The following is a 14,204-nucleotide window of genomic DNA, read 5'->3' on the forward strand; positions in this document are numbered from 1 at the left end:
CATTGTGGTGTGCTGCACTGCAATCCAATCCAATACCCCATATACTACTGTCAGAAGTTCTGTGTGTGATTGTTCTGCCTCCACGCAGTGTTATACAAGCCCCATCCATAAAAAAATCTAAAAAATAAAAAAACATTTTGCTTTCTTTTTATTTATTTTTGTGTGTACTGCACCCCAATAGTATACACTGTATACACCATAAGTTCCATGTGTGATTATTCTGCCTCCACACAGCGTTATACAAGCTGCACATTACAGGAAAAAAAACTGTAAAAATGTAAAACAATTTTTCTCTTTATTGTTTGTGTGTACTGCACCCATACTATACGGTCAAAAGTTCTGTGTGTTAATAACCAGCCAGCTTGCTGCAGACCTTGGCCTAAATTGCAAAAATTGCAGACCTAGGCTTAAATGCAAAAATTACGTGATTTGGGCGTTTTTTGACCATTTTTGAAAAAATCTGAATACAAATCTTCAGCCCCGGTGCCCATCAAATGACTGCCTTGACCAAGGCAATGGAAATTCTAGTTTCGTCCCTGAAGAGGGTGAGGAATCAGAATATAAGGAGGACATCTTGCCTCTGTAGAGCCAGTTTGTGCAAGAAGAAATTAATTGCTTCTTTTTTGTGGGGCCCAAACAAATCAATAATTTAAGCTACAGTTGTGTGGCAGACCTTGTCACTGAAATAATAGGTTTGATAAAGTGTGCATATCCTGTTTATACAACATAAGGGTGGAAGGAACAAATCCATCTTGCATCTCTTCTCTTTGCATTATGTGCTTTTTGGAGCATTGTCAGTATTGGTGTGTACTCATGGTGCGAGTACTGTGCAATGTGATCTGATTGCATCGGGATCGCATCGCACGGAATGCATGCGATCTGCATACAACTTAGACTATATAGTGCAGTTCTGCACTATATAGTCAATGCAGCCAAGACTTTCTGCTTGCAATATGTGAATGCGCATCAGGATCGCAAGGGTTAAAAACCCATGCGATCTGCATGCGATCTGCTTGCGATCCCGATGAGATTTTGACTATATAATCAAATTCTCATGCAGATTGTACCCGTGTGTACACACCATTAGTCTTCATCAGCTCAGCCTACTATGAGCATCCAATTTTTTTTCAGCTCCTCCTCCTTGTCCCTCCTACAAAGATGCAGTGACATTACCTCTTGCCTAGCGCCTGCAATCTCCACCACCATCTGTTTTTCAGAAGGAAAATTCCATCCTGCACCTCTTTTCTTTGCATTTCTTATTCTGATTGAGTCAGACGGCTCCGTGTGTGGTCGGACGGCCGATGTTTGGTATTTGCGCATGTGCAGAGGCGTATCTGCGCACACGGAGTGAGTTCCGTGCAGAAAATGATCGGTCAGAACCATCCAAGCAGGGGGTGGAGAGGGGCGTGAAGGGCTGTTTGGGCTCATTACCATGAAAACGCTGGGCGTATGTATGGTAATGCAGCCGTGTGGGGGGCGGACAGCTGACATAGCCGGATGTCAGCTGCCCGCCCATATCCCTGCTTTCATACGGAAACATGTCAGAGTGGTCTGGAGCACTCGGTGCTGCCTGACCGCTCGGTCCATCATTCGATGGTCTGCGACCATCGGAGGATGGGGGAGGTTCCCACAGATGGAGGTGTTCACACGAAACATCCACTCACGGTCCGTTCACTCAGCGTCTTACTGCGTTCGGATGGTGTGAGCGATCTGTACGGTAGGCAGGGGTAAGAACACTCGGTTCCTGTCCGAAAATACGCATCCGTCCGAGTCAACTAGAATAAGGGCCTAGGTGCTCTTTAAATCATTGGCAGCATGTTTTGTGGGGACCCAAACAAACCAATAATTTCTGCCACAGTCATGTGGCAGACCCTATCTCTGAAATGATTGGTTTGTTATGCATGTCCTGTCCTGTTTATACAACATGAGGGTAGGAGGAAGGGCCCAAGGACATTTACATCTTGCAGTTTTTTGCATTATGTGTTCTCTGGAGAATTGTTTGGCACAGTTTTTTAAACTACCATCCTGTCTGCCAGGGCTGCCACTAGAAATCGTGGGGCCCGGGCCGACCCAGATAGACCGCCCCCCCCCCCCCCCAACAAAAAAAATGAAACCACAAAAAAGTTCCCTGCGTGTGCTATATATATATTTATATATATATATTTACATATATATATATATATATATATTTAGAAAGAATGTAGTGTCCCTAATATTGTGCTTAGAGAAAGAGCAGCACCCCTATAGAACCTTGCTGTTAAAAAGGTACAGGGAAGAACATAGAAACAAAGAACAAAGGATAGAGGTGCGCTATAACACCAATTCTTATACTTTTAAACTCAATTGAATCAATAATTTGTAAAAACAAATTGACATTTATTGGATTTCAAAATTCATTAGCGTTTTCACAGGTGTCAAACGAAAGTTCAATCCGCAGCTCAACGCGTTTCAGGATAAATGAATACTCGTAGCCGAAATATTCGGTTGACATTTCAGCCTTTTAATTGGCTTTTCTCAAAACAGCTTACATAATAATTAAGGCTGTATCACCAATCTGTGTAGGGACATTCGTAGACGCCCACTCTGGGCGAGTTCTGATGATCTCACTGTCGGAGCTATGGTTGCCTAGGCAACTTGTCAACTGTGTCTCTGCATATGTGTAGTCAATAAAGTATGTGTCTCTGCATATGTGTAGTCAAAAGTTTGACTTTAAGAAAAAAATACAAAAATAGCATGAGTTATTATGTTGTAAAAAAGCAAATATATGTTTAAAAAAAGAAGAAAAAAGAAAAGTAAGGTTTGTGCCGCTGTCACTGCAAGACATGTGATACAACTACATTTCAAACAAAACCAAATACAACAAAATACAGTGCTATAATCAAAACTGACAGCGGATTAAACTAGTGTAATATGCTTCTAAATTGAATATACTGGTTATACTGTGCTCTTAGCGGATAATGCCTATGCTCTCTCTGTTTAGTCTATATAGTTTACACTTTTGCAACGTAGTTTCTTTTATTATAGCTAATATTTAGGATGTCTCCTGCTCTATCATCTTTATTATTTTAGTACAAATACCCAGAGGAATGTAACCAGCTTACATTGCTTGCTTTATCTAATCTAATTGATTAAATTTTACTTTTAATTTTTATTTTAAAGGAAACAGTGGAGGCCTAGCTGTTCATTTAACCCCTTTGGCGCTAGGGTGTCCAATTTAAAAATCCACCTCGTTTCCAATTGTAAAAGTTTCTTACCCCGGTCTCCCCCTCTAGTAAGGGGGGGACCTGATCAATTACCATGTATCTGACAGATGCTAAGGGGTGTTTGGCTTTCGCGAAATGTCGAGCTAGGGGCTGTTCGCTCGTACCTCTTTTGATGGCAGCCCGTATTGCGGAGCGGTGGTTCGCCATCCGCTCCTTGAACTGTGTTTTCGTTTTCCCCACATATACTAACGAACATGGACAGTAAATAACGTATACTACAAATTGTGAGGTACATGGGAGGTGGAACTTGATGGGGAACCTACGGCCTGTATGGGGATGAGGAATGGATGAACCCACTTGCATATAGCTGCAAGTGGTGCAGCTGGGGCATCGATGACATCCTTTCTTCGCTTTGCCCAGGAATGTGGTTACTCCCGGTCTGCCCATTCCTGAGATGTCTCTTTTGACCAAATGGTCATTAAGGTTTCTCCCCCTCTTGTATGCTGGCATTAGTGACATATTCTGTAGGTTGAGATCAGGGTCAGACCTTACTAGTGGCCAGTATTTTTTTACCTATTTAATTCTGATGTTTGTTTCGTTGGTATATTTGTTGACCCAGATTAGTTTATTTTGCTGATCTTTGAGTCTGTGGGCGGGCCGTAGGAGTTCTGCTCTCCTTTTTAAAGTGGCCTTTGTACACTGTTTCTGTAAGTCTTCCCTGTCATATCCTCTCTCCAAAAATTTGTTAGTCATGGCCTCTAGTTCTTTTTTTACCTCCAAGGGGTCACTGACTATTCGGATCCCACGGAGGAATTGGCTATATGGTAGAGCTGCTTTACTGTGTGCTGGATGGGCACTACTTGCCAGTACCATATTGTTGCGATCCGTTGGTTTTCTAAATAAACTGGTCTGTATTTTTATCTGGCTTTTTGGTGATTTTAACATCTAGGAAGTTAATTGTTTCAGGGTCAATCAAGTAGGTAAATTTAACTGGGCTCTCCGTGCCATTATGGGTATCAATCAACTCTCTAAATGCCATCTCTGTTCCCATCCAAAAAATCAAAACATCATCAATAAATCTAAAATATCGTAATACGTTCTGCTCGATATTTTTATCTGTGAAAAAAGATCTCTTTCCACCTCCAACATGAAGGCGTTGGCTAGCGAAGGGGCCACATTCGACCCCATCGCCACGCCCTCTGTTTGGAGGTAATAAGCCCCATCATAATAAAAGTAATTCTTGCTGAGGACTAACTCCAAGAGTTCTAAGAAGAACCCCAGATCGGGGCCACTGTAGTTTATGTTGTTGGTTAATAGTCTTCTCACTGATTGTAGTCCTGCTTGATGGGGGATGCAGGTGTATAAACTACAGACGTCTACGTGCAGATTTGTACTAAAATAACAAAGATGATAGAGCAGAAGACATCCTAAATATTAGCAATAAAAAAAAAAACTACGTTGCAAAAGTGTAAACTATATAGACTAAACAGAGAGAGCATAGGCATTATCCGCTAAGAGCACAGTATAACCAGTATAGTAGAAGCATATTACACTAGTTTAATCCGCTGTCAGATTTGATTATAGCACTGTATTTTGTTGTATTTGGTTTTGTTTGAAATGTAGTTGTATCACATGTCTTGCAGTGACAGCGGCACAAACCTTACTTTTCTTTTTTCTTCTTTTTTTAAACATATATTTGCTTTTTTACAACATAATAACTCACGCTATTTTTGTATTTTTTTCTTAAAGTCAAACTTTATTGACTACACATATGCAGAGACACAGTTGACAAGTTGCCTAGGCAACCATAACTCCGACAGTGAGATCATCAGAACTCGCCCAGAGTGGGCGTCTACGAATGGCCGCTGTCCCTACACAGATTGGTGATACAGCCTTACTTATTGAGGTGAGTGTTTGCAGTTTCTTTATGTAAGCTGTTTTGAGAAAAGCCAATTAAAAGGCTGAAATGTCAACCGAATATTTCGGCTACGAGTATTAATTTATCCTAGCCCCGAGTTCCGCGCTTCCCCCACACTATGGCCCTTATTCTGATCGGTGCGGCCGGATCCGAATATGCGGCCAGGACCGTGCGTGCGAAACCCCGCCTTCCATACGGATCGCCAACTCCGTCCGTACGCGGTAAGAAGCTGGCCGAACGGACCGCTTGTGTATTTTTCATGGAATACGCCTCCTCCATCTCAGGGAACCTCCCCCATCATTCGATGGTCGCAGACCATCGAATGCAGGACCGAGTGGTCCACCAGCTCCCGCAACCTCAGACCACACGGACATTTTTCCATGCAAAAGCAGAGATCTGGGCAGGCAGCTGACATCCGGCGATGTCATATGTCCGCCCCCTACACGTGCGTCACAGCCGCATTACCATACGTACGCCCAGCGGTTACATGGGAACGCCCATGAAACGCGGGGCGTATGCATATGGTAATGAGCCCAAATAGCCCTTCACGCCCCTCTCCACCCCCTGTTCGGAGTGTTCACATTTAATGCAGGATTTGGCCGTACTCCCCGCTCGCACATGCGCAGAGACGCCTCTGCACATGCGCAGACACAAAACATCGGCGGTACGAACGCACGCGGATATTACCGCACCAACCAGAATAAGGGCCCTTGTTATCTGGACCCGCCGCGGCGGCTCCAGTTCCGAAGGCACTGGGCGTCTAAAATTGGAGAAGGAGTCGAGTGCCGGCGCACCACCCCCATTATATATATATATATATATATATATATATATATATATATATATATATATATATATATATATATATATATATATATATATATAAGATTGTGTGTCGGCCTGGCACTCCCCCAACAGGTAAAGGACCCAGGTGCCTTCCGGATCAGATGAATAGGAGTGAACGGAGAAGCAAACCGCGGCACTCTGGGAAATTTTCAAAAACGTATATTATAGCAAAACAGCATACCAACGTTTCTTAGCTATGCTAGCAACGCCCAGCGTGATTGGTCCATACTATGGTACAAAACAACATATAATAGTATTACGAGTGTGACAGTAGAATCAGACATCTAATAAAACATGGATGTGAAATAAAGTAATAATTTGAAAAGGACGATGCATTAAAATAGAAATGCAATTTGAAAGTGACATTGGGAAGACCCAATCATGACACATACATACGTAACACATGCAAATGACACCTAAGGACAAAAACATTACAATCAGCGGAAAGAACTACACTTTATGGTTGTTGATTGGGGCATCTAGCTGTAGGTACGGCCATTACATGCCCTCTAAGTCTATATACCTGTAGTGAGGAGCAAACTCCAAGCGGTCCAATAGTGTTGTTAAGAATGACAACACCAACCGTGTCGACGCTTTCACCTCTCACCTACAGTGAGTGGACTGGTACGTCTAACTCAACTAGGAACATACCTATGTGAGGATAAAGAAATATATCTAATGAGGGACAACTAAAGTTAATTGGAAAGGGTGCAGGGAAAGAACGTTAAGCAGAGAATGTGCTTAACGTTCTGTCCCTGCACCCTTTCCCTTTAACTATGCTATTGGTATGCTGTTTTGCTATAATATACGTTTTGAAAATTTCCCAGAGTGCCGCTGTTTGCTTCTCCGTTCACTCATATATATATATATATATATATATATATATATATATATATATATATATATATATATAATGGGGTACCCCTTCAATGCGCTAATACCAATATACTGAGGCAGCAACTCAATTTGTCCTCCCTGTTAGTGGAGGAAAGGAAGAGATATAGAAAAAGCGGAAAGAGAGTGCGCCACTAATACGAATTTACACCACCACAATCACTGTAATATTACAGAGTCATATTATAAAACGGTAATTTTAAAACAAAATCACATAAAAACAATTGATAAAAGATTTTGTCTTGTAGTTCATCGATTTCATATGACAGAAGTATCTTGTATTGATTTTCACAAAAGACAGAAAACACCCAACGCGTTTCGTCAACAATTGACTTTCTCAGGGGTAATAGTTCACTATGTAGATCAAACACTGGATGCACAATTTGCGTATACTAGTGTCTTATCAAAAGCAACGAGTGGAGGGATCTCTGTTGGATCCTGTTTGGATGTGCATAATAGGCAGCATCCAATTTGGATAAAAATTTCTAAAAATCTGATTATCCAGCAGGAACAGAAAGAAAGCGATATTCTCCCAAACACCTTTTGTATAGTGAGAGAAGGGGCGCCTGTCTGTCATCCACTGCCGATAGCCTAGACGGATGCGAAGGCACCGGGGAAAGCTACCACTTTTCAGCCAGTGCCGGACAAAGATTACGATATATATATATGTATGTCAATGGTAAAAAGGAACGTCACTCCCGGCTCTTGTTAGGTAACAAATAATCTTTATCTGTGTTTGCCAACGGCGTTTTGAGCCTATGGCTCATCTTCAGGACAATAACGTTATTGTCCTGAAGACGAGCCATAGGCTCGAAACGCCGTTGGCAAACACAGATAAATATTATTTGTTACCTAACAAGAGCCGGGAGTGACGTTCCTTTTTACCATTGACTTGCATGTACCAGAGGGTTCCTCTGGATGAACGGGCACCCGGGCCAAGCTACAGCAGTTTGCCAGAGGTGGCTGACAGTGCCGGACCCCGCACAGACTATATATATATATATATATATATATATATATATATATATATATATATATATATATATATATATATATATATATATATATATATATATATATATATAGTCTGTATGGAGCAGCACATCCATCAAGTAAGTAAGGCTGCGGTGCACGTCCAGGAAACCCAGTGTAGGGACCAAATTCAATGCAGCAGTAATGGCGGCACACGCTGAAAATAGAGTCAGAGTCACGTCATAGATGCCAACGTTTCGAAGCTCTTTTACTACGCTTCTTCTTCAGGACAGGAAGAAGAAGCGTAATAAAAGAGCTTCGAAACGTTGGCATCTATGACGTGACTCTGACTCTATTTTCAGCGTGTGCCGCCATTACTGCTGCATTATATATATATATATATATATATATATATATATATATAGCACAGCTTGGCATAGCAGCACTCCCTCACCTCTCCTGTGGTTTCTATTAAAATACCAGGGTAAGGAACTGCTGGGAGGAAATGCTGGTGAGGAATTGCTGGGAGGATTTACTGGTGGGGAACTGCAGTGCTGGGTTGTCCTGGTCGGCGTCGCCCGTTATCCCGGGTCTCTGACATGGGGACGGGTGTCCTCCGGCTGACTTGTCCCCCGGCAGACGCGCGGAGTGATGTCATCATTGTGGGGGCTTCCTGTGCAGGCTACTGGTTGTGCTGCTGCCTACCGCACTGCCTGCTTCAGTGTCCTAGGCAGGCAGCGGGCAGCAGGCACTACTAGGACCTGGTGCTGGGCTCTGAGTGGCCACTCGCCAGGGGGCTGCTGTGCGGAGGGCTGCAGATGAACTGAGGGGGAATGCCGTCCGCCAACCAGTGGGTAGGGCCTGGTGGCGGCCGGCAGCTTTGTAGTGAAGAAGCAGGGGGGTGCTGCGGGGATGCAGTGGACCTGGCCGGGCCCTACCCCTCTGTCAGAGCGGCTGGGCCCGGGACAGTTGTCCCCATAGCACCCCCCTATCGGCGGCACTGCTGTCTGCCACTACAGTGGCAGATGTTTGTGGCACCCACATGTGTTGCTTTGTTTAGTCATCCAGCTTCCTCGGTGCAACCTTTTGGCCTAAAAACAATATTGTGAGCTGTGAGGTGTCCAGAATAGACTGGAAATTAGGTTAATAATACTATAGGAACAACAAATAAAAAAAAATGTGAGATTTTAGCTGTTATTATGATTTTTTTAAAAAATACCAAAACCAAATCCCGAAAGGTCGGTTTTGGCCAATACAGATCCAAAACATGAAAGGAGATCCAGATCCAAAAAACATGTTGTGGTAGGGACAGCATACTTCCACATGAAGGTAATGCAGAAGATCCAGTCCAGGATTTAGAACAGCAGCATCAGGGCTAGAGAGATCGGGATACGGTCATTGGCTCACCAGCAAGTAGGTCGACAAGCATTAGCTCGACCTGCAGGAAGGTTGACATGACTTAAGGTCGACATGCAGGAAGGTCGATGTGACTCAAGGTCATCATGGGTTAGGTCCACAGGGTCATTAGGTTGACAGGGTCATTAAGTCAACATGAGGAAGGTCTACATTAGGTCAACATGGGGTTTATTACTATTTTTTGAGCCAACATGTGCCGACAGGTGGTATTTCATGCCCTACCATCCACTAGGATGTGGTGATAGAATAAAATAGTGTGCCGAACGTATCGACTGAAGCGAGGGGACGCGGTGGTATGTTCTATGTAGTGCCCATAGCATGGCGAGCGTAGCGAGTGCAGACAGAGTGCTCGGAGATGTCTGGCTGTCTGCTCTGCATTGCGCACGTTCAAACAAGAAATCAATAACCTCCTTGTAACGGCACTAAATTAAGGCATCATCAACAAACAAACCCATGATGCTTTAAGAGTTGATTATCCAGTGGTCCCATTGTTGTATAGCCTGCCGAAGATCCACAAAAATCTTACGTCACCACCAGGCCGTCCAATCAATTCGGCCCGTGACTCGCTATACAGTATCATAGCGAAGTATGTTGACTACTGGGTTTTTTGGGGGACAGGGGAAGAGGACGGTCAGTCACACAGGTTTATTTACAAATGTATTTCAGATAGGACCCTCATGGAAGTAGAATTATTCCTTTATATTTAGGAAGAGGGTGTGCTACCACTGGACCTGGATCGAGGTTCAAGCAAAAAGGAGAAAAAAGGAGAAAAGGAAATGTCTTTCTGTGAGGTGCACCACACAGAAAGACATTTCCTTTTCTCCTTTTTGCTTGTATGTTGACTACTGGCTTCAACCGGTAATACAGGCAGAACCAGGCAGCAACCAACCCAGAGGGGACAGCACAAAGATCAGCAAGTATGAGCTGGTACCTTGTATAATTTGGTATGCAATCAATGGTAGGTAAGACGTAGAATGAAGTTTCATTAATGCATTCATGGTAATAAATATCTAGTATCCCATTTAGTTTTCTTACCATGCTCAAACTGTGAGGTAATGAAGCTTGCTTCCCCAATATTGTGCACACTTACGAGATCCCCTTCTTCCTTCCTGCATGACAGCTTTGCATCATTCCACATTTTTGCCTCTTTATTCAGAGAATAACAGTATCCAGAATAGGGTATCCAGGAGGGTGGGCAGGAGATGGAATCATCGCCCCCTGCAACCAAATTTATGGTGTTTTAACATTGCATTTAAATATTACATCCATCGGATACATGCAGCGGGGGAAATGTACTAAGATTTACGAATATGTCCGATGCCGGGTATAATTCCATACGGCCGGCATCAGGTGTATTCTCGGGAAACTACAATTCGTAAATAGGGCAGATATTTCCTTATTATTGGATTAGTATTTCCCCAATGATGTAGGGAGGGAACCCCACACCAGTTTTTAAATGATTTACTATACTTATATTTTTCTATTTTTAACACTGCAGCCTGCATGGATCTAACTATTGGCATTGGGTTCCCCTATCTATTTTTTACAATTTAATCAGCCCGGTTACCTCCGCCCTGGGGCACAGGGGACAGCCCTGAGCTTTAGCCTGGACAGGGTTAATTATGGAGGGGGGGACCCCTTTATTGAGGGGGTCCCCACTCTATCTGGGTCCCTGCCCGGGCTGACTGGTCAGAGTGTAAACGGTTCGGCCACAGGACCAAGGGCGTAACTACCATAGGTGCAAGGGGTGCAGCTGCTATGGGGCCCGGAGCTGCAGGGGGCCCATCTTTATTGTCTAAGTAATATATTTTACATACATTTATCCCCATCAGTTGCTAAATACTGTAGGGGGCCCTTACAAACTTTTGCTATGGGGCCTACGAATATCTAGTTATGCCCCTGCCATATATAATAAGTGTCCCCTGGCTGTGCCGTTACCCAGTGCTGGTTCTCAAAATAGGGGGGAACCATATTCATTTTGTCCCCTGTATTTTGGGAACCAGGGGCTGGTGCTGGTTTTAAAAATTACGGGGAACCCCTATTGCTGCTGCAGCCCGGGGAGCACGGCTGTGACTGAGGGAAGCGGAGGTCACAGTCAGACAGTGACTGACACCGTCACACACACTGGGGGGAATCGGCGGCGGCTGGAGGAAAGCCCGGAGGCTTTTTCAGATACACGGATTCTGGGAGAATTCCCGGAATCCGGGAGACTGGAAAAGCCTCCGGGAGGGTTGCCACCCAAAACGGGAGAATCCCGGAAATCCGGGAGAGGTGGCAACCCTAGATGTGTCCCATTCCCCGGCATCCTCTCCCTGACGTAGCTCTTGTAGGCTAAGCAGGGAGTCATCTGAAAAGATCCCTATGCTGCACAACAGCCTGTGAAGATTATTTGGGGCCGCTCGCCATCTCATGGTAATACCACAAAGTCCCGTCCCGTCCCCCCCAAAAAAATGTTTTTTCAGACCTTGATGAATGACTCTATCACTATCAACCTGCTGGCTATTACAGAAACCTGGCTCACACAATTAGACACGGCATCACCTGCAGCACTGTCACATGGAGGTTTCCATTTCACTCACACCTCCAGGCCTGGTAACTGCACAGGAGGTGGAGTTGGTATATTACTGTCACAAGACTTCACATACTCCGTTCTACCACCAGTTCCTTCACTCACATTTACATCATTTGAAGTTCACTCTATTAGGGTTTTTTCCCCTTTCTCTCTGCGTGTGGCTGCTATCTATCGCCCACCTGGGCTTCCCAAATCTCAATTTCTGGAAAATTTCTCTGCCTGGCTTCCCCATTTCTTATCCTCTGACATCTCCACTATCATCCTGGGTGACTTCAATATTGCTATTGACAGTCCACAATCTGTGCATGCTTCCAAACTCCTCTCTCTAACCTCCTCTCTCGGCCTCTCCCAGTGGTCCGACGCCGCTACTCATGAGGAAGGTCACTGCCTGGACCTTGTTTTTACCAGGCTATGCTCAGTCTCTGATTTTACTAACACTCCCTTCCCTCTCTCTGATCACAATCTCATAACCCTCTCGCTCTCCTCCATTACCCCAAGCTCACTGACACAGAGATCATGCATGCCTACTCTAACCCGCAGAAATACTAAAGCTATAAATTTTCCACAACTTACCACCTCCCTGCAACAACAGCTCTCACTAATTTCTACACTTACCTCTCCTGACTCTGCTGTTTCCCACCTCTACCAGACTCTTGAAACAGCCCTTGATGAAGTGGCTCCAGCTACCCACTATACCCCACGTAGGCTTAGATGCCAACCATGGCACTCCAAAGCAACAAGACAACTACGAAATCAGTCACGTAAATTAGAACGCCAATGGCGTAAATCTCGTAATATGACTGATTTCCTCACATATAAGACTAGCTACTACTCCTACTGCAATGCTTTGGACACGGCCAAACAAACATACTACCAATCTCTCATCTCTTCTCATGCCACCAACCCTAAGCGACTTTTTAACACCTTCAAGTCTCTTCTGTACCCTCCCCCTCCTCCCCCACCGGCTACCATCAGTGCACAAGAACTTGCCTCCTACTTTAAGGACAAGATTGATAACATCCGAGATGAAATGGTATGCTCTTCTACTACCTCTAACCCGCTCTCTTCCCTACCTGAACCCTCTGGCACTTTCTCTTCATTTGAGCCCACAAATGGAAAGGAAGTATCTGCACTCTTCTTATCCTCCTACTCTACTACCTCTCCTCTTGATCCTATACCTGCACAAGTTATAAAAAATCTATCTCCTGTGCTTATTCCAACCTTAACTAACATCTGCAATCTCTCTCTTGCTACTGGTACTTTTCCATCTCTGCTCAAACATGCAGTGATTACTCCTATTCTAAAAAAACAGAATTCTGACCCTAACTCTCTCTCTAACTATCGTCCTATCTCTCAGCTCCCATGCCTCTCTAAGCTACTGGAGAGACTTGTCTACTCTCGCATCACAAACTTTCTTAACTCTCACACCCTATTAGACCCGCTTCAGTCAGGCTTCCGCTCTCAACACTCCACTGAGACAGCACTGACTAAAGTGGTGAATGATCTGGTAACTGCTAAGGCTAAAGGCCATTACTCACTACTTATTTTTCTAGATCTATCTGCTGCATTTGACACTGTGGATCACACTCTTCTTGTAGAAACACTACACTCCCTAGGTCTTAATGATACAGCCCTTTCCTGGTTCACATCTTACCTATCTGATCGCTCTTTCAGCGTTCGCTTCTCTGACTCTACTTCCTCTTCACTACCTCTGTCAGTCGGAGTTCCGCAAGGCTCAGTCTTAGGTCCTCTGCTGTTCTCCATCTATACTTCCTCTCTTGGCAAACTAATAAGCTCTTTCGGATTTCAGTATCACTTATATGCGGATGATACTCAAATCTATCTATCAAACCCAGACTTGTCACCAGTGGTTTTGGGCCGAGTTTCAGAATGTCTCTCTGCCATCTCATCTTGGATGTCTTCCCGCCAACTCAAACTCAATATTTCAAAAACAGAATTACTTATATTCTCGCCAACTCTACTTCCTCTTCACTACCTCTGTCAGTCGGAGTTCCGCAAGGCTCAGTCTTAGGTCCTCTGCTGTTCTCCATCTATACTTCCTCTCTTGGCAAACTAATAAGCTCTTTCGGATTTCAGTATCACTTATATGCGGATGATACTCAAATCTATCTATCAAACCCAGACTTGTCACCAGTGGTTTTGGGCCGAGTTTCAGAATGTCTCTCTGCCATCTCATCTTGGATGTCTTCCCGCCAACTCAAACTCAATATTTCAAAAACAGAATTACTTATATTCTCGCCAACTAAGAACAGTTACCATCCTGATATCTCCATCACTGTTGACAACTCGACCATCTACCCTACCCCACAAGCTCGTTGCTTAGGGGTCATCCTCGACTCTGACCTGTCCTTTCTTCCCCACA

General features: G+C 44.2%; 1 protein-coding gene across 1 annotated transcript in view; it reads right to left on the reverse strand.

Moving 5' to 3' along the window:
• Nucleotides 1-14,204, reverse strand: part of LOC146081224 (macrophage mannose receptor 1-like) — a 351,156-nt gene that overhangs the window by 267,394 nt on the left and 69,558 nt on the right. Inside the window, exon 7 of the mRNA XM_083189329.1 lies at nt 10,285-10,467. Within this exon, the coding sequence (XP_083045455.1) occupies nt 10,285-10,467 (183 nt within the window). The remainder of the gene's footprint in view (nt 1-10,284; nt 10,468-14,204) is intronic.

The sequence above is a fragment of the Crinia signifera genome, chromosome 5, assembly GCF_055691185.1.
Source record: "Crinia signifera chromosome 5, ASM5569118v1, whole genome shotgun sequence".
NCBI classification, from domain to species: Eukaryota; Metazoa; Chordata; class Amphibia; order Anura; family Myobatrachidae; genus Crinia; species Crinia signifera.